This window comes from Ptychodera flava, chromosome 4, assembly GCF_041260155.1.
Source record: "Ptychodera flava strain L36383 chromosome 4, AS_Pfla_20210202, whole genome shotgun sequence".
NCBI classification, from domain to species: domain Eukaryota; kingdom Metazoa; phylum Hemichordata; class Enteropneusta; family Ptychoderidae; genus Ptychodera; species Ptychodera flava.
The window spans coordinates 46,243,841-46,271,350 of record NC_091931.1 but is presented as its reverse complement, the minus strand read 5'-3'; the positions used below and the strand labels follow the sequence as shown (position 1 = coordinate 46,271,350).

At 37.4% G+C, this 27,510-nt stretch overlaps 1 protein-coding gene across 2 annotated transcripts in view; it reads left to right on the top strand.

Moving 5' to 3' along the window:
• LOC139131966 (NF-X1-type zinc finger protein NFXL1-like) overlaps positions 1–27,510 on the top strand; it is a 100,063-nt gene that overhangs the window by 5,156 nt on the left and 67,397 nt on the right. For both annotated transcript variants that reach the window (XM_070698300.1, XM_070698301.1), the window contains exons 5-11: positions 1,806–1,936; positions 7,095–7,164; positions 9,182–9,290; positions 16,146–16,307; positions 17,950–18,165; positions 22,896–23,011; positions 24,134–24,265. In XM_070698300.1, coding sequence (XP_070554401.1) covers positions 1,806–1,936; positions 7,095–7,164; positions 9,182–9,290; positions 16,146–16,307; positions 17,950–18,165; positions 22,896–23,011; positions 24,134–24,265 — 936 coding nt within the window. The remainder of the gene's footprint in view (positions 1–1,805; positions 1,937–7,094; positions 7,165–9,181; positions 9,291–16,145; positions 16,308–17,949; positions 18,166–22,895; positions 23,012–24,133; positions 24,266–27,510) is intronic.

Below are 27,510 nucleotides of genomic sequence, written 5' to 3'. Positions count from 1 at the left end.
GTCCCGTCCGTGTGTCCGTCCGTCCGTCCGTCCGTCCGTCCGTCATCAACAGTTTCTCAGACACTGCTGAACCAATTTTGTTCAAACTTGGCACAAAGGCATAGCACTATGACCTACAGATGCACATCGATTTATTTTGCGATACGATCCAATATGGCCGCCAGACGGCCATTTTATTACAATTTTTTCATGTACGTAGCCATAACTCAGACATGTTTCAACCGATTTTATTCAAAGTTGGTACAAGGACATTGAATAATGTCACAGATATGCACGTCAATTTGTTTTGTGATATGATCCAATATGGCCACCAGGCGGCCATTTTATTACATTTTTTTCATGTACAGAGCCATAACTCAGGCATGTTTCAACCGATTTTATTCAAAGTTGGTACAAGGACATTGACCTATGTCATATATATGCATATTGATTTGTTTTGTGATACGATCCAATATGGCCACCAGGCGGCCATTTTATTACGATTTTTTTCATGTACAGTGCCATAACTCAGACATGTTTCAACCGATTTTATTCAAAGTTTGTACAAGGACATTGACCAATATCTTAGATATGCGCATCAATTTGTTTTGTGATATGATCCAATATGGCTGCTGTGCAGCCATTTTGTTACGATTTTTTCGTGTACAGAGCCATAATTCAGGCATATCTCAACTGATTTTATTCAAAGGTGGTACAAGGACATTGACCTATGTCATACATATGCACATTGATTTGTTTTGTGATACGATCCAATATGGCCGCCTTGTGGCCTTTTTTTTTTACAATTTTCCATCTCCTGAACCATAACTCAGACATGTATCAAGCAAATTTATTCAAAGTTGGTACAAGGACATTGACTTATAGTATACATATGTACTTCGATATAAATATGTACTTTGATTTGTTTCTCGATATGGTCGGATATGGCCACATGGTGGCAATTTTGTTATGGTTTTTTCATGTCGAGAGCCAATACTCTGGCAATTCTCAACTGATTTTATTCAAAGTTTGTACCTGGACATTGACTTATGTCATACATATACATGTTGATTTTTTTAAACAGTAAGATCAAATATCGCTGCGTGGTGGCGATTTTGTTACAATTTTCCCATGTACTGAGCCATAACTCAGACATATTTCCACCAGTATCATTCAAAGTTGGTACAAGGACATTGACATATTTCATACATGCTCGTCAATTTGTTTCACGTCATGTAGCAGTATCATGTCAATTACTGAAGTTTCATAATTAGGCTGATATGTCAAGAAATACTGCATCAAATTTCATGAAACTTTGTACAGATGTTAAGCTCACATTGCTTTAACAGTGAAAAAGACATTTATCAGTGTCATTTTAATTGATTTGTAATTGCGTATGTAATGAACTTTTCTAACTAGAGTGATATATCCACAAATACTGCGTCAAATTTGATGAAACTTGATACAGATGTTGATCTCATAGTGTTGTAAATACTGCATTAAACTTTATGAAATATGGTACCGGTGATAATCTATTAGTGTTAGGATAGTATGAAAAAATGTTTTGCAACATCCTGTCAACTAATTCCCAGTTGACTCATTTAATGACCTTTAGGATAGTGGCCTACATTTGTTTTATGTTTTTCATCACCATGGAACTCATTCTTGGCCATTGAGCGCCATCTGTATCAAAGTATTTTTATCACAGGACCTGTAATCAAAGTACCCATTAGCAAGCGGGGACTGTGTCATCAACGATGACTTGTTTATTTTAATAATGGTGAAATTGCTGTAACTGGTGCTATTCTTCATCTCATCTGTTGTAGGTATGGAGTTGTACTGGATGTTTCTGTATATTTCATCTCAACTGTATACAAAACTGGGCCAAGCATGGTGCTATCAGACCTTTTCTTCTTTCAGAGGAACATTTTCCAGCTGTTGATCCAATATGGCATTGGTAAGATGCTTTTGGTCTTTTCTGTTTTTCCATTCATTCATCACTCCATCATCTACACCTTTCAACACATTCCGCCACGTCACTTCATACATTCAACCTCATCAATCATGCCTTTGAATGCGACTAGAAATCCATTCTACTTTTTCGACCATATCAAAGTTCAAAGTTCAGTGTATGTTGAAGGATATGGTCAAAGGATACTTACATTCAACCATATCGGCACCATGGAAGTACATATCAGTTTGGTACCTTTGTTTAATTTTGAAATTTATTTGTCGTAGAAAAAGAAAACAATACGCCTACAGCTAGGGATTAAAATCAAACCAAGGTAGAGGAAATAGGTATGTTCATTCAGACTTGTTTGCTGCCGGTGATCAGTTGTCTTACAGTGTAGACTCTAAATTTGATAATATCACATTTAAAAGTTTTAATGGTGATATTTACCAAAAACAGTGGTTTGAAGAAAGACAATTTGCTGTTTTCTTGCTTTTTGACATTTACTGAAAACTATGTAGTCAAACCATCAGATTCAATATTGCTTTCTGGTTTGATCATGACCAAAACCATAGCTTTGATTGAACATTGATATATCAATGTGTTTTCTGTACTCTCAATGGTGATGTACGGCAAAATTGGTATGAATTGTCTAAGATTGCTGTACTTTCCCTCAGCAAGTACTCTCGTTTTCGACTCTTTTAGCTCCGCTGTCAACAACGTGGAGCTTATCAAATAGGTTGATTTTCCGTCAGCTTCCGGCGTCCATCTTCCGTCAACAATTGCCTTCTCCTCTGAAACTGCAAGTCCGATTGCTTTGAAATTTCATATGCAGTTCACTTGGGGTAACCTCACTTAAGTTTGTTGAAATCGTGGTGAAATTCGCATATTTGTATTTTTTGGGCATTTTTTACTGTTTTTGGTAAAAATGTCTTCTCCTCTGAAACCGCAAGTCTGATTGCTTTGAAATTTTATATGCAGTTCACTTGGGTAACCTCACTTAAGTTTGTTGAAATCGTGGTGAAATTAGCATATTTGTATTTTTTGGACATTTTTTACTGTTTTTGGTAAAAATGTCTTCTCCTCTGAAACCGCAAGTCTGATTGCTTTGAAATTTGATATGCAGTTCACTTGGGGTAACCTCACTTAAGTTTGTTGAAATCGTGGTGAAATTCGCATATTTGTATTTTTTGGGCATTTTTTACTGTTTTTGGTAAAAATGTCTTCTCCTCTGAAACCGCAAGTCTGATTGCTTTGAAATTTGATATGCAGTTCACTTGGGGTAACCTCACTTAAGTTTGTTCAAATTGTTGTGAAATTCGCATGTTTGTATCTTCAAGGCAATTTTTGTCGTTTTTGGTCAAAAAATCTTCTTCAAAACTACCAGTCAGATAGCTTAGATATTTGGTACATAGGTCCCTAGGGATGATCGATTTCAGGTTCATTCAAATTGTGCAGAAATAAATGCAAATTTGCATTTTTAAGGCAATTTTTGCCATTTTTGGTCAAAAAATGTGCATTTCCAAAACTACTCATCTGATAGCTTTGAAATTCTGTATACAGGTTCCTATAGATGAATAGGCCAAACCCGGAATTCGAATCGACCACGGTACAAACAAAGCCATGTGCGCAAACGCGCACAGACGTACGTGTATTTCCATACGCGTTCAGTACACATGTGGGTTTGTTTGTACCGCATCACGTGATTATTTGGGCGTACTGAGTATGTAGAACGGCGTACGCATCGCGTCCTTTTTATTCCGGAGTAGAACCATTAAATGATATTTATTGAATTTATGATGAAATCTGCAATTTTGAATTTTTGGGGCAATTTTTGCCATTTTTGGTCAAAAAATGTTTTCTCAAAAAGTATTGATCTAATAGCTTTGAAATTTAGTGTACAGGTTCCTACAGATGATCTTATGATATTTATTGAAATTATGATGAAATCTACAATTTTGTATTTTTGGGGCAATTGTTTCCATTTTTGGTCAAAAAATGTGTTTCTCAAAAACTGCAAGTCGATAGCTTTGATATTTGGTATACAGGTTCCAAGGGATTATTTTGATATATTGTATATTGAAATTATGGTGAAATCTGCAATTTTTATTTTTGGGGCAATTTTTGTCATTTTTGGTCAGAAAATTTCATTCTCAAAAAACTACTCGTCAGATAGCTTTGGTTAACATGTTCTCAGGGATCATCCAATGTGATATATTCAAATTATGATGAAATCTTCAATTGTGTATTTTTGCAGCTATTTTAGCCACTTTTTTCTGGCAATTGAAATGAGCTATCAAAGATTTCCACCTTCTTCATCAACATGTGTCAAAAATAGTTATTCTCTACATAAACACAGCGGAGCTATATCGGCCGTTAGGTTGCTTGTCTTTGAAAAGAGATGATTGATTGATGCTAATTAATGAAATAGTGACTTCATTTGTCACAACATCGATGCCAGTGTGCGAAATTAAAGTCGGTTTGACGGTCCGAGACTGACAGATTTCTGGTTGGGCCGAAAGTTTTAGCAGCATGTCGGTCCTTGTGACCAACTGAAATTTTTAATAAATGATGAAAATTTCTCCGTCATGACCAGTAATCGCTTCTAATACAGAGGATGACTGATCTAAGAGGGGTGAGCAAATCCACTAGCAGTTTTTACCACCGGACAAATAATATTTGGTGCTTACTAGCTGGCGGACAGGCTACCATAAATTAGGAGAGTGGTAAAGTCAATTGACATCAAACGATAAAGAGAACTGCATTACCTGAGGGCAAAGCTAAGGCAAAGTGAATACAGAGAGAGTTTCCGAGCCTAACTGTATGCAATTCTTGAATGAAAAAAATTGAATTCTGAGAAATTACATGTACATCTTGAATCTAATCTTAAAAAAAAGGACAAAAGTTATGCATTAATACGTCTACCTAAAAATTCAACTGATGTGGGTCCAATACACATATTATGCAGTTTGAGTAAGCCTTTGCAGCATGCAAAACACAGACCTTTCAAAGATCAAAATCAAAACAATATGGCAGTGAAATTAGTTGTAGTTACAAGTGAAATTCTTTGAATGAAAGGATAATTCATTTTGACCATGCTGTGAGAGATGAAGTCACTCATGTCTAAAGAGAAAATAAACGTTCGTTGTGATGATGAGTCAGCTGGATTGGCAAGTTGGAAGCTATGATGCATATGACATCAAAAGGATTCTTCTATTAGGGAAGAGGAACTGATGATTAAAAATACTGTAAAGAAGTTTGGCTTTACTTGCAGTTTGGTCACTTGAACTTGGATTCTTCATTAGTTTTTCGTTCTTTATTGCTTTCTGTAATCTATAGGGTACTTTTATCAAACGCAATGAGTATGTCAACCTTCCTGATATTCGCTCACCCCTTTCAACAAATAGTCTCCTCATCATAGCCATGCTTTTAGGATATTGAGGATCAAAAGTCAACAACCATAGGACATTGCAATTGACACCACTTTGAATCATGTTGGTGCGATGCTATTTTGTGTGTGTGTTTTTTTTTGTTGTAATTTCATTTATTTCTGCAATTATTATACTGGTATCAAGGAACAGAATGCTTCTAATGCATAGAGTCATTGAGAATCACAAAAGTGTCATAGTAGAGTAGGAATCCCTGGGTGGGAATCACAAAAGTATCACAGTACAGTCATACATGTATTATGTATGCTGAACGAATGGTCATGCACCACGCTAAAATGAATTGATTGGTATCTTGCTATATTTTTGGTTCACAAGTTTCGTTAAATTAAGGAAAAAAATTCATGTCAACCGCAATTTTTTCCCTTACATTTTACAGTTAGAGAGCAGGCGGTGAAATGAACTTCACAAAATTTAGCCAGTCGCTGGTGGGCTTATGGAAACTGAAACTGGGCTAGTAAATGTTTTTGGCTACTAGCCAGGGGGCTAGTGATCCAAAAAATGATTTGCTTACCCTTGGTCTGTTTCTTACCATGAATCCTGTGATTTAGACTTCAATGACAGTGAGGAGGTTGAGGGCTGTGATTTTTTTGAGATTGCAGATAATATAGATGAATGATCATTCACTTACACTGTCGGCACTGTAAACAAATTCCTTAGGAGTAAATAATTGCTGACTCTACTTATAAAAGGACGTGAACAATTAAAGATCACTGACTTTGTTACTGATAATGATTATGATCTGGTATTACTGGCTGAAATATGATTAACAGGAAATGAAAGTGACCACTTTGCAATGGGCAAGATCACTCCAAATGGCTATAAACTGTTACACACTCCAAGACTAGAGGCAATGGTGTTGCAGTGTTGCATAAAGCCAATCTCAACGTGTCCAAGGATCCAAAAACACAATTTTAAGTCTTTTGAATACAGGGAAGCCACTCTTAAATCTCTATCTGATGTTTGCAGACTTATTGTTCTATATTGTCCTCCACCTCTGAGCAAAAATAAATCAACTAAATCTTTCATGGATGAATTCACCGATTTTTTTTGCTACTCAATGTATATCTCGTGGTAAACTTCTGATCACTGGTGATTTTAATATTCACCTTGACAATGACTGAGACAGGGATACTTGCCGTTTCAAAGATTTATTGGATTCCGCAAATACGATTCAACATATAAAAGAACCAACCCATCAACAAGGACACATGTTAGATGTTAGTGTCTGAGAAAACTGTTGATGAAATCACAGTATTGGACTCTCTGATTTCTGATCACTATGCGGTATCTTTCAAAATTTCCATCATTAAACCATGTCCTATTAGAAGAGTTATATCATCAAGAAAAATATGTGATATCAACATTCCAGATTTCTGCAATGATATACAAAATTTGAGATTGGCCACTAATCCTAGGTTCTAGTATGTAAGAGGATTATGGAGTTGTGAAAGCCTTTTGTTTTCCATTGAAATTGTAATCTAGTAAGTAGATTTTCTTAAGAGATAATCTGGTGCCAATGCAGGCCTTTAAGCATTAATCAGTCATGCATATGAAGATCACGCATGCATATGAAGAAGCAGCAATGGACTGCCTTCTACGATCCTCTACAGAAGCTATTGCCATTGCTAAGTCTAGTGTGATACGTGGTTCCAGTCTTTGTAATTGTTCACGCACAAGCAAAAATTTTAATCAAATTTTTCTTTTTTCCCCTACAGTCCCAAGTGTCGCTATGACTATAAGCTTTCTGAGTGTCCAACAAAGTATGTCTGTTTTTGTACAAAGGAAGTAAGTACTTATTTCGCTTTTTTTCAGTTAAATGGCAAGATGTTTTCATTTAGAATGTGCTAATCTTTAACAATATGTATGGTGAGAATAAGTCAAGCTTTATGTTTTCATTTCTGTAGACATAATAACAAATTTATGAAAAATGACATTTTCTGTATCGTATCATCCATTACTTTTCTCAGCATACTTTTGTTAAGTTAGTCATAGTCAAAATGCAAGGTGTTTTACAGTCTCAGCCTATGCTGTGTTAGTAGATATACAGTACCGGTAAAATAAGATTTATAATAATAATAATAATAATAATAATAATAATAATAATAATAAAGGTTTATTGCAAAACACATTGTGACCAAAAGGTCAAATTACGTAAAAAAACATAACTTGTACGAAACATTTACATTGCTGTCCATAGCGTTGTAAAAAAAACCCAAAATAATGTTCAATCCGTTACATAATTATACGTCAACAATACACTCTAGAAAAACACCAGACTAACTTACATACTGTACAAAACAATAAATTAGACAGTGAGACTTTACACTTTTGTCAACAAGTTAACACTATAAACAGATGGCAGATTTCAGAACTGAGGTTCAATTTTTAGCTCCATTGTTTGTGATGCGGAGCTTATCTAATAGGGGTATGTTTGTCGTCGTCCGTCTTCCGTCATCAGTCAGGGCTCGAAATTATCGGTAGTCCCGCATACACAGACTACAAACTTTTCTCTGGGGCTACCAAAATTCATGAAATGGTAGCCCACACGGATTACCAAAGCCTGGAACCTGAAATTCAGTCAGTACTTGGCATGCCATGTCCAGTCCATCACTTTTGGACCAGCTAAATGCAGTCAAACTAAGCTGGACACAGAAAGGCCATATTATGACTTTGTTATATGAAGAAGACTGGCTGTGCGGTGGAACTATGCAACAAAGTTTCAATATCTGAACAGGCATACTTGAATGACAGGCACAGGAAATGAAAGGCAATGAAAATGCATTTTCGTTGCATTTTGATCATAATGTACCAATCACAATTACACGAAAATTATGCCTCCTCCCTACAGAAAGGCCATGGTATAATTTTAGCCATGCTACAGTATGTCTCAGTGCTGAGAAGGGTGTGTCGTTGTCATGAGGACTATCAAAATTTGTATACAACTCTTAGATCTTAGAGTGAAACAGGTTGTCAATAGGTCACTAAACTTTTGAGTATCACTATTGTAGACTCATTAACTCACTGCTGTTTAGCAATATATCTAATACAGACACATTAACTCACTGCTGTTTAGCAATATATCTAACACGGACACATCAACTCACTGCTGTTTAGCAATCTCTCTAATACAGACACATTAACTCATTGCTGTTTAGCAATATCTCTAATATGGACACATCGATTCACTGCTGTTAGGCAATATCTCTAATACAGACACAACAACTCACTGCTGTTTAGCAATCTCTAATACAGACACATTAACTCACTGCTGTTTAGCAATCTCTAATACAGACACGTCAACTCTCTGCTATTTAGCAGTATCTCCAAAGCAGTCTCACATCAACTCACTGCTGTGTAGGAATATCTCTAATACAGACACAACAACTCTCTGCTGTTTAGCAATCTCTAATACAGACACATTAACTAGCTGCTGTTTAGAAATCTCTCATACAGACACATCAATTCACTTCTGTTTAGCAATATCTCTAATACAGACACAACAACTCACTTCTGTTTAGCAATCTCTCTAATATAGATACATCAACTCACTGTTGTTTAGCGATATCTCTAATATAGACACATCAATTCACTGCTGTTTAGCAATATCTCTTATACAGACACATCAAGTCACTGCTGTTTAGCAATCTTTAAATATCGACACAAAGTTCGTTGCTGTTAGAAATCTCTAATACAGACACATATTTCTGCTGTTAAGCAACTCTTCTTATTATCTCATAGTACGTGAAATAGCCACATTGCAGTAGTCAATGTTGTAACCTAAGTGTCATAATCTAATTTTCAGGTAGATCCCAAGTTTGATCCATGGCTTGTTCCACATTCATGTGGCCACACATGTGGTAAAATTTTACAACCGAACTGTGGTCATACATGTCTGTTACTGTGCCATCCAGGTAAACCTTTCTAGCATTTTTTTGCACTATCTATGCTGTGATGTTTCTTGCATGCCATAATTTTATATCACCTTACTCGTGATTTGGCGAAACAGTAAATCCTGTCTTGAATTTTTATTAAAAATCTTTGAAGGAAGGCTGGTTACAACTGATAACGTATGAAACCCAATAATGTAGTGAAAATTTACCTATAATGTATCAAATCAACCGATAACATAGTAATGAACCGATAACATATTAATTTTTTCTTACCGATAAAGTTGCAAAAATTTACTTATAATGTACTAATTTTTCCTAACCGATAATGTATCAACAAATTTACTGATAACATATCAAATGGCAATTTTGTCGACCGATAAAAGTCTTTTCATCTTCAATATTCCATTCTAATTTCACCTATATAATATCCTAACCTCCTGTCACTTTCCTTCTAAACGTTGATTTGCCTTGTGCACCAAAAGAGATGCTGTATCTTATGCAAAACGATGAAAAAATAGCTGAAATAATAACCATGTATCAGTCAGTATGGCTGGCGAAACCCGGATGCCCGTACCGATTGGGGACAGAGTAGATCGAAACGTTGTGTTATTATAGGAAAGGCGGTGACTTATTTTAAAGCTGAATAAAATGCTCTCTCTGGTTGTTTAAGTCTGTCGGTCGAAATATATATTTTGTTCCCAGTTGATTAATCATGGCAGTCTCGATCTCCCCTTTATGGTTCAATATTTACTGACTCATTCCTTCTCATTTTTGTCAATCGATGAAAGCATTTTCGTCTTCCATATTCAATCTTACTTTGACCGATGTTATATCCGGACCTATACTGTCATTAGTTTTGACCAACGTACAAAGACGTGGCCCATGCGCCCAGTTGACGAGATATTTTGCGAAACGGTGAAGAAATATTTGAGCACATATGGCCATACTGTATGCTTGGGGTCCCGGGAGACATCGATGTCAGTCTTTCTGGACTTTTTACATGTAGCTTAGGGGATATCAAAGGAGATGAATCAGTTAGTTGAATAAAAGAAAACTTTTCAGACATATTTTTATTTCAATTTTGTCAATGTCGGACTTCAGATTCGATTGAGAAACCAGAATCACCTACAGAGATGTCTGTATTAAACACGGACGCACAATTCAGAATAGTTTGTTGTGCCGCTGCTCTCGGTCTCAGTCGTGATGTCTCTCCCATAAAATTTTGAAGCTATAGGCCTACACTTGTCGTTTCGATTCACAGCAGTACACCGATGACCATATATTGTATGTTCTTAAAACTAGTCTAAGCAATTTTACGACACTCTTTGTCATCGTGTCTCCCGTGAACGTCCTTGAACCTATGGCCGTGACCATTGTTTTCCTGTACCCATCAGAGTGTAAACCCCTGCTCATTCCCAGCAGAATACGTTTGAAGTTCTGCACATCCGTGTACACTGTGTATAAGCCCTTAAACCTAGTTTAATTCAATTATGGAAAGGTAAGTTAAGAATAAAGGGTCGTTACAGTTGCTAAAATTGCGAGAAAAACGGCACATTTTTTCAGTACTTTTACAGTTCTGTGCTCTCCGTCCCCGTTACTCAAATAGAATAGTCCCATTCACAAGCGCTATTGTTTTAAATCACGTCAACGATGTGCTGTTGCTTTTCATTCTTTCGTGCAATTTCATTCGTTTGAAGCAATTATCCTTTCATTTGACTGCTCCATGGGACTCTTCTGGATATGTGTTTTGGATAAAAACAACTCTACTGTGAAAGACATAAACTTTGACAGTGATAGGTATACAATATCGGTTCAATGTGCGACGGTTACAGATAACAAGTTATTTTAGAAGTTCTCAAAACTAGTAGAAACAATTCTGCACACCACTCATTGATAGCATCTTCTTGTGAACGCCCTTGAATCCGTGACCGCGACCATTGTTTTTGAAGTGTTCGAGGTCGATGATCGGTAGATTAGTTCATTAAAATATGAAGACATATGTTACTGAACTATCGTGTGATTGTTAGCATGGTTAGGTAACAGACGGTGTAGTCTGTAGAGACGAGACAGCGAAAGTCCACAGCCCAAGGTAGCAGGAGCAGTACATCGCATGCTTTCTTACAACAAACGAACCGTCAGTTTCCATAGCTACTACGTGAGATCCAGCCTCACTATTGTCCCTGTCCTGATTCGGAGAGCAACTTTCAAGCTGCGTGTTGAGGTTCAGATGTCCGATTTTTTCATATTCAAAAGGCTTATTAATTTACAGAGAATGCCTCTCTTGATTTTAGCTTTAACTTTAATAGCATATGAGGGCAATTGAAAATTCAAAGCCAAATAGCCAGTGGGAAAAATTCGACGACTCGCTCTCACCAGCGGTTGCAGTGAAAAATAAATTTGCAGTCTCTGAAGTCTGTATCATTGCTCCGCCATGTTTACTGTTGGTTGTAAGGCCAGTTTACTGTGGTTTTACGATTTATCCGGACACTAAACTTGCTAATTACTCAGCAAGATCGCTGATGATATTGAGACTTTGATCGGTAATTACCAAAGCACTTTGGTAATTCACCTCAAACTTGATACCTGATCTGGCTGCAGTAACTCCATGGGTGGCAAAGTGTAATTACAGACGCCAACAACTATAGTGTATGCATTGATAGCATAACCAATTTGAGACATGAGTTTGCGCTCAAAGTTTTCAACAGTGTACCCATACAAAAATTGCTGAAGAAAGTGATAAAAATGGCACTAGACAAATACAGCTTGCAATGCAGAAAACCTGCCGACTGCACCAAAAAGATTCCTTTAACCTCAGTGAGCATGATTGAAGAGTCCCGCTAAATACTTTTTCCATAAATGCCCAATTCATGCTGATTTAAGCACAATTAGTGAACACCAACGTTCAATCACTAACCTAAATTGACTTACACCCAAAGAAATTGTTAAGGAAGAAAATATACAGAAAAGATTTACAATCTCTCGAATTCCATGAACTGGCATTCATCACATTTGTACCATGGAGCTAAAAAAGGAAGGCAGCAAAACTCGGCAACGATTCCGAGCTAAACTGACTCATGATTTTATATCGCTATATCAAATCAAATTGATTGCACAATCCCAAGATCAATGACATTTTGGTGAATTTCTGCATGAATCATATCTTAAAATAAAAAATACATATGAAACAAAGACGTCATGTATTTTGCCAATCAAGAGCAAAGTGTGTGAACTGTGAACTGGTATGTGCATTGCCTGCACGTAAAAGCAACTCAGCATACCAGTATCAAATGGTCTTCATCTTGTGAAAACAACCGGCAGTGAAAGTTTTAATAGTCACCGGTAAAAACTCTTCAGAGATTAAAGGATGATTGCTTCAAACGAATGAAATTGCAGGTTTTAGAGGACGAAAACTAGGTTACATCGTCATGGACTTCAATGGAAAATAAACAATAGCCGATGTGCGGAGAGGGACTATTCTATTTTGGTGATTGGGACGGAGGATCATATGATCATAAATGTACTAGAAAACGTGTGACCCATTATACTCTCCTAACCTCTCCTCAGTTGAGTTTAACAAGGGTAGGATACATGGATGTGCAGCACACATGTACATCTGTTGGCTTTAATACTGAGAAATGCTGTCCAGTGGAATGCCAACTTCTTTCACAAATTAGTTTATGGCACTGGTATGGTACTTATTAGTGACTTTGTATACACATTGTGTACCCCATGGAGCGCTCATGCAGTCAGATCAAGTATCAAGTTGAGGTGAATTACCAAAGTGCTTTGGTAATTACCGATCAAAGTCTCAATTATCTTGTTCACATTGGCAACCCAACTGAAATTTGGGCCGACGCAAAATAATTGTCCTTTTGGGATTAAATTTGGTCCGTGTCCACACTTACCGGTACCAGAATTAGGGCCGACGTAACTTTACCTTCCTTTGTGACCTCTGACCTGTCAAAGTTCAAAATGGCGCATTTGAATATGGCACGCTGTTTCTACTGTTCATGATTTTCCTATGTTTTTACGCACAAGAAGGGCAAATATGACTACCACTCACCCTTTTAATCATCGGAGAGACCTTCACCATTTATTGGATGAGCATATGGTATATATAAGACCGCGGTGGAGAAATAACCAGTGCGCGGCATTTTTGACATGCCTCTCTAGTCTATTACGTGCACTGTGGAATCGAATGACATGGTCTCGTTTGCGGAACAAAGGTTGGTGGGAAGTTCAGCGTACATGGGATGATATTAAAATGTAAAGACTGGATTGAAAACTTTCGATAGGTGTAAACTTTAGTTTCAAACGTACGTCGTTTGTTTTGTGCGAATAGTGTGACTAGTTCAACTTCGATCCATAGCGGAGGCCTGGTCAACTGGGACCAGGGCCGACGTAACGTGTCCACACTGGCGATTTGCGTCGGACCAAATTTTGCGTCGGCCCTGAGTCGGCCCTGAACCCCCCCTTCTAACCGGGACCAAACTGAGTCGGCCCAGGGCCGACTCAGCGTGTCCACATTGGTTTTTTACGTCGGCCCCGGCCCTGGTCGGGACCTGGGCCGACGCAAAGTCGTCAGTCTGAACGTACCAAATATCATCAGCGAACTTGGCGTGTAATTAGCAAGTTTGGTGTCCGGATAAATCGTAAAACCACAGTAAAAGTCACAGACTTTCTTCACGGTAAAATTCATATAATTGCCATACCGCAAAGTTCCCTGTGCATTTCAATATGTCTATTTGGAAGCAAAAGCGTCACAGACATTGGATCGATGGTGATGAACTTTCTCCAGGCCATGACATGTTGATACGAAAGATGCAATAAATTATCAACGTTGTTCACGTTGTGTTTTGAGTCTGATATCGAATATAACAGGAAAAAACTAACGATTAGAGTGACGATAGAGACCATGCCCGATACGGGAAATTGACATCAACTATTGCATTGAGCAGTGACCTGAAACTTCAGACTGATATATAAATGTCGACAATATAAAACATCGAAATGCCAGGGGAGAGAGAGAGAGAGAGAGGTTTACGCTGTCGCGAACTGATTATACTCTTTGGGATATGACTTCAGTATAGACGCTACACTGACATCGAAAATGTACACCTACTTTCCAGAAATTCGACTAATCTTATAATAAGAGTGGAACAAATCCAAAAGTGTTGGTTGAAGTAAATCTTCAGATGTTGGTTTTCCTAAGTTAGACAATACTTACGGAAAATGGTCGTCATAGTCTTCTCTTAAAAAATATTATCTTCAACATCACATTTCTTATGATCGGTGCTGTCATTTTCTATTATTTTTACAAACTTTCGATGCATCAAACGCCCTTAGACTATCTCATCTGCCAGTCAGGGTTTTATAATATAATTCCAAGGGCTGGCACACGATATCAACTTGCGCGTCGTCCATCAAGTGGCAGTGTCACAGATCGCTCTGTCTGTAATCGCGGCCACTTGATTTTTATGTGACAGCCACGTGCGTTTGAGTATTTGTTTGTTACCTAATTTGTCGACCTCACAAAATTTCACAGTCCATGCTTTGAAGCAGTCTCAACATGACAAACATGTCTCGTGTAAATTTCATCCTCGTCGTTTCAATTAATTCAACCACTAAATTATGTCAGCAGTTTTTATTTCCTATTAATTCGACGTTTTTCAAATCGTTATGTTTTTCTGGTCGAATCGATAGGGTTTTTACGGTACTGTGAACAATAGAATAAATATCCATAGCTAGTAGTGCTATCAACTTGGCAGGATACAGGGTACGGAAAAACAGCCCGAAATCTACCGGCTTGGCAGGATAACAGTTGCCATTGCACAGATTCTGGCCACTCCGAATTTTGACCTGATTACGATGGCAGGAAAAAGGTTAATATTGTACATACACTCATTCAGGCCAGCTACATCGAACTGAACGTGAGCAAAGTCTCATTAATGCTATTTTTAGTATACATTGAGTGTGTTTCATATGAAACATTATTTGTTATTATATCATACCAGTTTATTGATGGTGCAAATACAGCGAGCTGATTGGTCGAGACGCGAAAAGAACTGTAGTGTATTGGCAATATACCACAGCTGGCATACGCGCGAGCTCTACTCAGTTTGAGCAAAAATCCGTTTATGACGTTCCACACAAGAATTTCAATATACTGTTATGATATAATAGCAGTAAAAAACACCCAGCGACGGTATACCACTCGATTTTGACCAGTTCACTTCATATATGTACTCTCATCGCTCGTGCATATATGTCGTGAACTGGTCAAAATCTTGTGGTATACCATCACTGGGTGTGTTTTATTGCTTAAATAGACAATGGTTTTATAAGTGCCTACGGACACTTAGCAGTATCATTTATGAAATGTGGTACAGGTGATAATCTGTCAGCGTTATAATAGAATGCAAAATATTTGGCAACATCTTGTTGATTAATTACTAGTTGACTTATTTAATGAGTTTTTGTTATCGTTATCGTTCGCCCAGTTAAAGCGATGAAATTCGTTTCTTCGCTTCGATAAAGTGTGTATGTGCGATGTATGATAGTGAGCATGCGTGCGTGAGTGCTTCACGAACTCTACAACGTGTTGAGCGGTCTCAGTCAGAAAAATGTAACAACTTAGCCGGCTATTGAACCACTCTTTTTTGGGAGTGGAGATTTAGCCGAGCGGTTCTGTCTGTGGCCTCTCAGCTAGGCGACTGATGCCGTATGTTGTGGGTTCGAATCCGATTGAAAACTAGCCGTATTTGTAATTAGGGTGGCAGCCCACATTGGTTTCACGTTTTTCACCACCATTGAACTCAATCTTAATCATGCTGGACTCCGTGGTAAATTTCTTGTGTATTGGTTGTCATATTTCAGGTCCATGTCCACCTTGCCCTACAACAGTTAAGCTTTCTTGTCTGTGTGGAAAACAAGCTGCTCAAGTTAGGCGCTGCAGTGCAAAGGAATGGAGCTGTGGTCAGATCTGTGGTAAGGCATTGTTATGCGGACAACATTACTGTCAACAATCATGTCATAAAGGTAAGCCAAGAACAAGTACTAGTTTTGCTATTTCTGAATTTTTTCATTCATCAAGCAAATCCTGAACTTCTCACTTGAAACAATACTTCAACGTAGTTTTCTTAAAATAGTAAGGGCAGTGCATAGATGGTTAAAGTTTCTGGTTGTATGTAAGTGCATAAATGGTCACACCGTTTGATTGAAAGCCAGTGCATAGATGGTACCGGTAGCATTTCTTGATGTAGGAGTGGGGTTTAAATGATGGTACAAAAGAGAGAAGATGATGTCAGCTTCTAGGTGTCGGAGAGGGCATAAATAGTTACAGTTTCTGGTTGTTGGCCAGTGCATAAATGGTTATAATTTCTGATTGTTGGCCAGTGCATAATAAGTCCCAACGGACACCGTCAACTCTCTACAATTTTGGATATGCTTTAAACATTCAGTCATTCTGTGTTTTAATGAAATTGTTGAAATTGTTGTCATGTCAGTTGTAAGATAGGAACGTAAAATTGTCAATTCTAAAGTTTGAATACAGTATTTTAAATTAGCTGTGAATTTACTTCACTCTTTTTATGCATAAGCAGATGTCCAGAACTGTTGTAAGCAAAATGTGATTTTGAAATATTAGTGCATGTTGCTTTCTTATACTGAATGCTCATAGAGGAAACAGAAAAGTATCAGAACTTGTCATGCTTTTCATATGAACTGCAGATTTCATAATGATCAGTACACTTTGCAAATCAGACTTTCAATTTACAGACATCAAGATATATCTGACATATATCTCTGATATATTAATTTACTGCGCCCGAAGGCGCGCCGAAAAATATTAAGGTAGAACGCACCTCGGGGACAGACATTGGGACTCTCAAACTTTTACAATTCTCTTCTGATATACCACATGTGGGGGTTCATTTTAAAGCTCTTGGTGAAAGAAAACTTTTCACCGCCTTAGTTTCTCGAAATTCAATTTTTTTTATTTTTCTCCATAGAGTAACACAGGGATGGTGGCCATTTTGAATTTCTAATATCGGTAAATCTTGGGTAATTTGTTTCTCTAGTACAAATTTTTGCACGGTGACCCCCTATTTTTATTCTTCATTTTGAAAGAGAATGACTGAAAGATTCCTTGAGGAAAGTTAGAGCAAAAGTTTAAGTCTTTCACTTTCGAGGTGCATATTACCTTAAACATCCAGATATCTCTGATATATATACATATCTGATATAGGAAAGTCATGCCGCTGAAGGGCATGCTGAAAAATATTGTTTGATATTTTAAAGAAATGCGCCTGAAGGGCGCGCCGGAAAAATTTAAACATACAGGTATCTCAGATATTTATATATATGTCCAATACCGGTATATTAAAGTTTTGCACCAGAACGGGGCCCTGAAAAATATGTCTTATTACTATTAAAGTTACGTACCTGAAGGGGCGCCGAAAAATGCAACAGTTTGAATGATGAAATTTGTGGCTGGCACAATGCATTTTTCACAAGTATGAGCCATGTCGAAATTAAAAAAAACACACTGACACCTCCTATTGGGCATTTCAAAAACATGGTGACCCCACTGTCACCAAAGTCAAAAACAAGTGACCCCCCAATTGAATCCACTGCCACCTCGTGATGTCAAAACTAAATTCTTGTGTTTCTGTTTTTGTAGGAGAATGTGCTCCATGCCAAAAACAGAGTATTCAAGCATGTGCATGCGGAAAAGAAAAAGAAGAACGGTCTTGTAGCAGTCCATTCTGGCAATGTAACCAAACTTGTAAAAGATCATACAGTTGTGGGTACCATGTCTGTGAAAAGACATGTCATAGTGGTGAATGCGGAGTTTGTCCAAGATCTCTGAACAGAACATGCCCATGTGGAAAAACCAGTGAGTTGAAATAGTTGAAAGACATTTTTTTTGTTCCATGATAAACAACATTTTTGGAGTTATAAAGCAACTAGAAAAAGGTAAAAGAGTTATTTTTTTTGTATTTATCATACCTTTAATTATTGTTTCTGAACGTGCTGCTACAGTTTGTCATGTAAACGCATTTTAAATATTGCTCAAAATATTGATGATCCTTTATGGACACATACGATAGTATATGTGTAGCGAAGTGTGGTATGCATCTGACCACAAATAAAGTTATACCGGATTTTTCTGAGAGTACGCCCAGGCCGTTAAACAGAAAATGGCTACATTGTCTGCTTCACACCTGTAGCTAAATAACGGCCCAGGGCCGTAATTCGGTAAAAATTTACCGCCAATTATTATCTAAAAAATAAAGGAGTTATCAAGATTAAGTTCGTTCGGGGTTGTTCGGGTGTTTCGGCCGTCCCTCGGCAGTTGACAGATCTTCAAACATGGCGTCACGTGTCCAAGCGTCGCGTCGGGAAGTTCGAGTCGTTCCACTGATTTTGATGTACACGATGTTAAAGAGGTCGAGGAACAGATAATTGAGGAAGGGAGCTTTTGTATCTGCAAAGGCGCGGAGACTGAGTTGATGATAGCTTGCGATTACAAAAAAAAAATGCCATACATCGTAGAGCAGCATTGTTAACACGCCAACTTTTTCCAAATCCAGTTCTTGGTTCTTGCCGTGTTTTATCATGTTGTACTGGCATTAATGATAAGGTTAAATAAGAAAGCATAGCTTTTAACTGCTACGTCCATGACTTTAATGAATGGTCGCGATATAAAAACAACACGTACGATGCATTGAAACAAAGCGTCGCGTCATTAAACACCCGGGAAACGCTACAAGTTTAACCCACGCTCACGGCAGTGCTGCAGTCCGCTGCACCATACTCAGTACATGATTGAAAAGTTCGTGATCAGAACTTTCATTCTAACAAGGAAAGGTTCCTGCGATCGAATGTAAAGTATATAAAAAAACGACGTTAAAATTACCAAGAGTTTGAGAATGAAAAACTTAAATTCCTTGTAACTTCACTTTTTGTGGACGGAACGTGTCGGTTCTTACACTATCATGACGCACTTGACCCAAGCTACGCAAATACAGTCTTTGCGCATGCGTTATGACACTGTGGAGAAACTGAGTCGCATTAGCAAACCCAGGTTAATTTCACTCGGTTCGGTTGCGAAGGTACCGTCGGCAACGCAGATGGCGGGAAAGGGGTGTTAAACAATGGACATAAAGGGATTAAACCAATGGTGTACAATAGTAATAAACATAATTATCTCAGTTGTGACTCCTTCTCTACTACCTCCATGGTTTGTCGAACGCATTCAAATTTAAGCGAAGAAAATCATCGATCAGATTTTGACGTGTGCACGTGTTCTGAGGTTGACCTAGTTTGTAAGTGTGACAAGTTAATCAAAGTAGTCGAACGTGTGAAAATAGATACAGTGTTTCACATTCGTTGCACGCAAAGAGGTCAATAATCGTAAACAATTGTGGATCATACCATTTCTACTAGGGATTACTACTACTGTTACGTTTGTGAATGCAACAAATTTCATGAAGAAAATCATCAGATTTTTGTATCAAAGCGAAAAAAACCTGAAAAGTAATGATTTACATTAAATAAAAAAATAATGAAACAGAGTTATTTTTTATGATAGTCATTTTATTTATTTCTGATCCCCATCGTGCAGAATGGAAAATTCCTGGCTCCTGCTTCATCTGTCAATCATTGTCGCATCGTGTGGCAAACTCTAACGTTGACTTTGTGTTCTTCTGGATCATTCCACCTGCATTTTAGTAGCATAAATAGGGGGATACGGACATATATCGCCGAAGTAATTATCTTAGAAGTGTAACTTATTTTATTTTGTACGCTATATAAAACTTTTTGACCTTTGCGTAGGTAATTTTTTCCAAGGGGAGTCAAGTTGAAATGCCGTAGACAAAGGTTGAGATGAAATTTAAAATTCTTAATAACGGCCCACCCCCCAATAACCGCCCATGGGCGGTTTTTTCGAGTGGGCGTACTCTCAGAAAAATCCGGTATGATGAACTGTAGTCAGATATGGTAAGTTGTCTTTCATCAAAGACAGTGCCAACAGACATAGTGACCTATCCTCATGTACCTTGGAAATTTTTTGAAAGTAAACAGGAATCATAAATTGTACTAGTTTCAAAACCTGATACAATACATACTTGTAATACCAGCTGTGATTTCATTCTTTCAATACAATGCAGAAACTTGGTCATGAAAGTTTCAAATTTGCAAAATGGAATAGTATTGTTAGAGAGGGAGAATAACAGATCTGGTATTCTTTTCAGTGCCTTGACATTGCTATGTGTGTAATGTATATCAGGCTGTACAAGGTCCTTTAAACAAAAGTAATTCACACAGAATGCTTCAAACTAAATGCCAAAAATGGTGAATGCAAAGACTAATCTTTGCATAGGGGTGCACAGGTTTACTTCATGCATGTCAGGCTTGCACTTTTGATGAGTGATAGTCCCTCAGCGTTATTAGTCCCCATTGACACCAACCAGGCCGACTTACAAGGTTTGGTCATGTCCATGTGTACGTGCGTCCGCTCACGCAGATATCTCAAAAATGCCTGGAGTGATTTCATTCAAACTTGGTACAAAAATTATTCCCTATGTTATACAATTGCACATCGATTCGTGTTTTGATCTGATCCAATGTGACCGCGTGGCAGCTATTTTGTTTCCAGTATTTGACGTCGGCGCATTGCGTTCACACAAATTACTCTGCGGTGCCTGGAGTGATTTCATTCAAACTTGGTACATAGATTACTTCTGATATCATACATATGCATGTCGATTTGTTTTGATATCTTATCCAATATGGTCGTGTGGTGGCCATTTTTAGTTCACGCGTTCAAACACGTGGGCTAATGTCGCAGCGATGTCTGTCTGTGTATTTTGTGTCTACGTGTCTGTCTGTCTCTGTCTGTCTGTGTGCTCGATATCTCAAAAATGGCTATCAGATCAGAGTCAAATCTGGTACATAGATTCACTTTGCATATGGCAAGAATTAATTAGTTTTTGATGGGTGTATCTTACTTACTTTTTTCTCATTTGCATAATTAATGATTTCAGAAAAAACGGATATACATTGAGAACGACTGCACACAATTTGATGAGATTTGCTACAAATGTTGATCACACCAAGATATATCAGCCGAGAAAGATATTAAGGGGTATAGTGAAAGATAATTGCTAATTTGCATATTTAATGAACTTTTCTAATTAGGGTAGGGATATATATCTGAATTGACTCAATCAAAATTAACAAAACTTGGTGTGTATATTGAAGATACTATGATTTAACATTGTTGAAAGTCATCAAGCCTTTTTACTTCCGCCAATTCCTTACTTGCATATTTAATGAACTTTCCTAATTAGGGGTATTTATCTGAATTGACTAGACCAAAGTTGACAAAACTTGCTATGTGCATTAAAGATACTATAATACAACATTATTTTACTTCAACCAATTCCCAATTTGCATATTTAATGAGAACATTTCAGTCAATTCCTAATTTGGATAATGAACTTTCCTATTTAGGGATTTATACTTGGATTTACTTGATTGAAGTTGGTAAGACATGCTATGTACACTGGTGATTATACCAGGTTATAACAATATTGAAAGTCTTTACGCATTTTCATGTCAGCTAATTTATAATTTGCGTATCTGATGAGCTTTCACAGTTTGGCATATATAGGTTGAAGGACTTGACCTAAGGAAATTACTCCTGCTATATAAAGTGGTGATACAATGACAGCAGTAAAAGAAATAAAGTATTTTTATTTCAGCTAATTACATATTTTAATACTTAATGACCTTTAGAATTAATCTGTGGTGAATATTGTAGATCATAACATTTTCAATGAAGTTGCAAACATGAGTCAAAGGTTCAAACTTACACATAACTGCAATATATATAATAAAACACGTGAGCATTTTCAGTACATGTCTGGTGTTACCTGCATTTGATATCCGTGCATCACATTCACACAAATTTCTCAACGATGCCTGGAGCGATTTCATTCAAGCTTGGTACATTGATTACTCCCTATGTCATACATATGTATGTCAATTTGCTTTGTATTCTGATCAAATATGGCCGTGAAACCAGCCGTTTTGTTTCCTGTATTTGATGTCCATCCACAGGGTTTCCAGGATTCATCCACAGGGGCTCAAGGAATGCCAATTAATTAAATTGAAATGTGGTACAGGTAATAATCTGTCAGTGTTGTAATAGAATGAAAAATGTTTGGCAACATCCTGTGGATTTTTTTATTATTAATTCTTTATTTCGGACAATGAGCATGTCCATATATATAAATGGTTACAGGATTGGGAAAAAAGAATGATGCAAAAAAGGTTACATCAAGAAATATTATAACTACTATTTGATACATTTAATGACCTTTTGTAATAAGGGTGGCAGCCAAGATTAGTTTTACGTTTTCACCACCATGAAACTCATTCTCAGCCAATTACACTTCATCTGTATTGCAGTATTTTTAATCACAGATCCAGTTAATGAAGAGTACTCTATCCTTGCTCTCCAAGGACTTTTAATCAAATTACCACAAGTGGGGACTGTGTCATCAGTGATGACTTTTGTTACCTGAAAAAGCTTGTACATGAATGTGTTCTTTGTAGGTTCAGACTTGCCATGCACTGAAGACATACCAACTTGTGGTGATACTTGTGGCAAATTACTCCCCTGTGAGCTACACTACTGTACTCAAAGATGTCATACTGGACCCTGTGAAACTGTAAGTGTCATACTTGGCCAAGTGAACCCGTATGTGACATACTGGGCCCTTTTGAAACTGTAAGCATCATACCAAGCCCTGTGAACCTCTAAGTGTCATGCTTGGCTCTGTGAAATTTTAATTGATCTGTTGAAGATAACTTTAAAGAGAGTGTCTAAAATTTCAGCTTGTGAAAGATTTCACAGAAATTCATTGCAACTGCACATAATTCAGTCAAAGCATGAGCAGTGTTGTCATCTTGTCACACAGTTATAAGAGAAAAGCCTGTTTGATCCTATGGTGCATTCTTTATGATATATCGTACCTTTATATTGATGATACAAATAAAGTGATCCAATTGGTCAAGATGTAAAAATAAACATGCTGTATTTGCAATATAGCACATTTGAAACGTGCACTAGCTTTCAACTTGAAAAAAATTCCTTTTTTGATGTTTCAAACCAGCATTTCAACATATTGATATATGATATAATAACAATAAAGCAACCAAGCAAGAGATATACCACTCGGGTTTTGACCAGTTCACTCCAAAGATGCACTTGCAATCACTCGATGCATTTATGTCGTGTGCTGGTCAAAATTTCATGGCATATACCATTGCTCTGTGTGGTTTGTTGCTTAACCATACACCTGTATCTATCAGTTTACATGAGTGATGTGAAATGTCAGGTATTATATTAAAGCCATGGAGATTCACTAAACTGTTCCTTGGAATCTCTTATTCTGCTTATTTTGCAGGTTTTTGAAATATCCTAAAAATTTATCTGCAAATATGTCTGCATCACAATTTTCATATTGCATAACCAGTGAAAATGCTCTGTTGTTTCACAGCACAGGGACTGTATTTGTTAGAAAATGATGTTTATGTTTTGTCTTAGTGTCTATCAGTGATAGTGTAACTCTGGTTTCATCTGTCATCCAATGTGACTGACATACATCCTTGGAAAATTTAATAGCTCTTACACAAAACAATTTACCAACTGCTGTCTTGCTCAGACAATCCTCTGAACAGATTTACTTTTCTAGTCTCATGTTTCTGTATGTAAGGTTATACTTTGATTTGAATAAATTAAGCTGTTACATTTCTGATTTCCTTGAATTATTGACTTTATCTCAACTCAGTGTCGTCAGATGACAGTGAAGTCTTGTCGTTGTGGAGCAAGAAAGAAGTCTGTTCAGTGTTTCAAGGATTACCAATGTGAGACAAAATGTAATAGGATAAGAGATTGTGGAAAACATCAGTGCAAAAGGAAGGTGAGATTTCAATGGTCTTCTAGACATTGTCTTGTTGAAGACTTATTCAGACAGATTAGGATGTGTCCGTCTGTCTGTTTGTGTGTGTAACCATTACTCACAAATGTCAGATCTCATACTCTTCAATGATGGTGTTATGTAGGTCATTTCCCCCACACTCATCATGACCTGAGTTCAATTAGTCTAGAACATTCTCAAGGTCACTGCCCTTGATGACCTCACAACCTTGAATTCAATTAGTCATGTTTGGAATGTTCTGGAAAGTTGATTAGTTGTGTAAGGGAGATAATTTTAGAACAGTAATTAGCATGTCAATAAAAGTTCTAGATTGTTCTTATATGCCTTTATAAAAGGGACGTGCACAGCTTCCAGTCAGACTTTTGGGATCGTGTCTCTTGTGTGTTACTATAACTCCAGCAGTAGTCATTCTCAAGACTTTTCAAGACCTTCACTGTCAACGCTGGATTTATACTGTGGACTTTGTGCAGCTGCAAGCCTGCAAGGACTGTTCATTCATTCAACTGACTGTTACAACTCTGAGACTGGAGCTTTGCCGTCCCAGCTGAGATAAGTAGTCTGTACACTTTTAAAGCTTGTACTCTATCCCTGACTTAGCAATTAGTTTTATTTTCGTAATAAATTTTGTTTAAACGTTAACTGCTGAGTTCACCCTTTTGTTCGTTTTCTCTGCACGTAACAAATTGGGGGCTTGTCCGGGATACGAATATTTTGAGCCGTTTGACAACATTTTGACAGCCTTTTCAAAACTACTGTATACTGTGAACTCAGCGAAATTCAATCATGGCGGAATTCAAGCCAGACGAATTTATGGATGACCTTGATCAGGACACATTTAATTCCCTCAGAAAAGACAACCTCATAGCACTGGCAAATTTCCTTAAAGTAGATGTCAAAAGATCTATGCGCAAGCGAGAAATTCAGTTCAAGATTGCAAAACATTTAGTTAATTCTGGCCATTTTGAGGAGTCTGCCTTAAAAGATTATGAGCCTGAGTCTTCCTTCGAACTCAAAAAATTAGAATTAGAAATACAGGCAGATTTGGAGCTTAAGAAATTGGAATTAGAAAAGGAAAAATTGCAAATGGAAGAAAGGGAAAGGCAGGAAAAATTACAAATGAAAGACAAAGAATTACAAATGAAAGACAAAGAATTACAAATGGAAGAAAGACAGAGAGAAAAGGAGAGAGAATTGGAAGAACATCGACTACAGTTAGAAATGAGACGTTTAGAGCTTGGACAATCAGGAAAATTCTTCCCTTCAGACAAGTTTGACATCACTAAGCATTTCAGGTTAGTTCCCCCTTTCCAAGAAAAGGATGTTGATAAATATTTCCTTCATTTTGAGAAAATTGCTCAGAGTCTGAATTGGCCTAAGGAGTCCTGGTCTATGCTTTTGCAGAGTGCTTTGGTGGGTAAAGCCAGAGAAATTTACATTCAGTTGTCAGTAGAGCAGGCTTCAATTATGATTCTGTGAAGGAATTAATTCTCAAGGGTTATGAGTTGGTGCCTGAAGCTTACCGTCAGAAATTTAGGGATTGTGAGAAGGTGAAGGATCAAACTTATGTTGAATTTGCTCGAACAAAAGAACAACTGTTTGATCGTTGGTGCTCTTCTGAAAAGGTCAGTCAGAATTATGACAAATTACGACAGCTTGTTTTGATTGAGGAATTTAAAAGTGCATCCGGAGTGACATCAAGACGTTTATCAATGAACAAAAGGCAGATACATTAGAGGTTGCTGCACGTTTGGCCGATGATTATTCATTGACCCACAAATCTTCATTTCTCAGCAAACCATCCCAGTCCTTTTCATACAGAAACAATGCAGGTAAATTTAACTCCTCCTTTTCATCCAAGAATTTTTCAAAGGAGAGTAGGAAATCAAATGACAACAGTTCACAAAATTCAAGTAACACTTCCACATCATCAGATCCCAAGTCTCAATCTCCTTCTGACAAACAGTTCGGTACACTTTCTTGTAATTATTGTAAGAAAGACGGCCATTTAATGTCAGATTGTTTCAAATTGAAAAGAAAACGTGAAGGTCAAAGTGGTCAAAGTGGATCTAAGCCCACCGGCTTTATTTCTTCATCAACTCGATTAGAGTCTAATAATGTGTGCAACACATTTTCTGAGGTTAAACCCCTCTCATCCCCAATTAATGAGGTCAAGGTCAATTCTTCTCAAGATAGCATTATGGGTATTTTCGAACCATTTATTCATGATGGTTTTATATCACTTTCTAGTGATTTTCTCTTCCGCTACCCCTGTCAAAATTTTAAGAGATACCGGGGCTTCCCAGTCTCTTTTGTTGGCAGATACCCTGCCGTTTTCTGAAAAGTCATTTTCAGGTTCTAAAGTTCTTATTAAGGGGGTAGATTGTAATGACTACATTCCTGTTCCTCTCCATAATGTCTATTTGTCTTCGGACTTTGTTTCTGGACCTGTGGCTTTAGGTATTAGGCCTTTTTTGCCTTTTGAAGGGATTCACCTTCTTCTTGGAAACGACCTTGCTGGGGACAAGGTCATTACTAATCCACTTGTGACTGATAATCCTAGTTTAGATCAGGATCCAGAGCCAATTGAACAAGAGATACCCGATTTATTTCCTTCATGTGCCATTACTCGAGCCATGTCAAAGAAAACTTCCGAGAATCAAAATACTCTCAAAAATAATGTCACAGATGTTGACTTAAATGACACCTTTCTCAGTCAGGTGTTTGACACGGATCATTCCGTTATCCCTCGTGGATTTGAAACTTCCAGTAAAACTTCTGCTGACCAAAGTCAGACATTTTCTAGATCAAATCTCATTGCAGAACAACACAAAGACCCAGATATTTTGTCTTTGTTTGACAGGGTAGATGATGAAGGTAAAACTTCAGATAGCTCTGTTTCCTATTATACAAATCTGGTATTTCTCATGCGTAAATGGAGACCTCCAGATGTTTTGGTTGATGACGATTGGGCTATAAAACATCAAATTGTGGTTCCAAAGCCCTACCGTGCTGAAATATTGCGCCTGGCCCATGAAACTCCCTGGGCTGGTCACTTAGGAGTCAGGAAAACTTATCATAAAATTCTCAGTCACTTTTATTGGCCTAATCTCAGGCAGGATGTAGCACATTTCTGTAAAACTTGTCACACATGTCAAATGGTAGGAAAGCCGAATCAGACCATTCCAAAGGCCCCTTTACAGCCAATTCCTGCATTTCAAGAACCATTT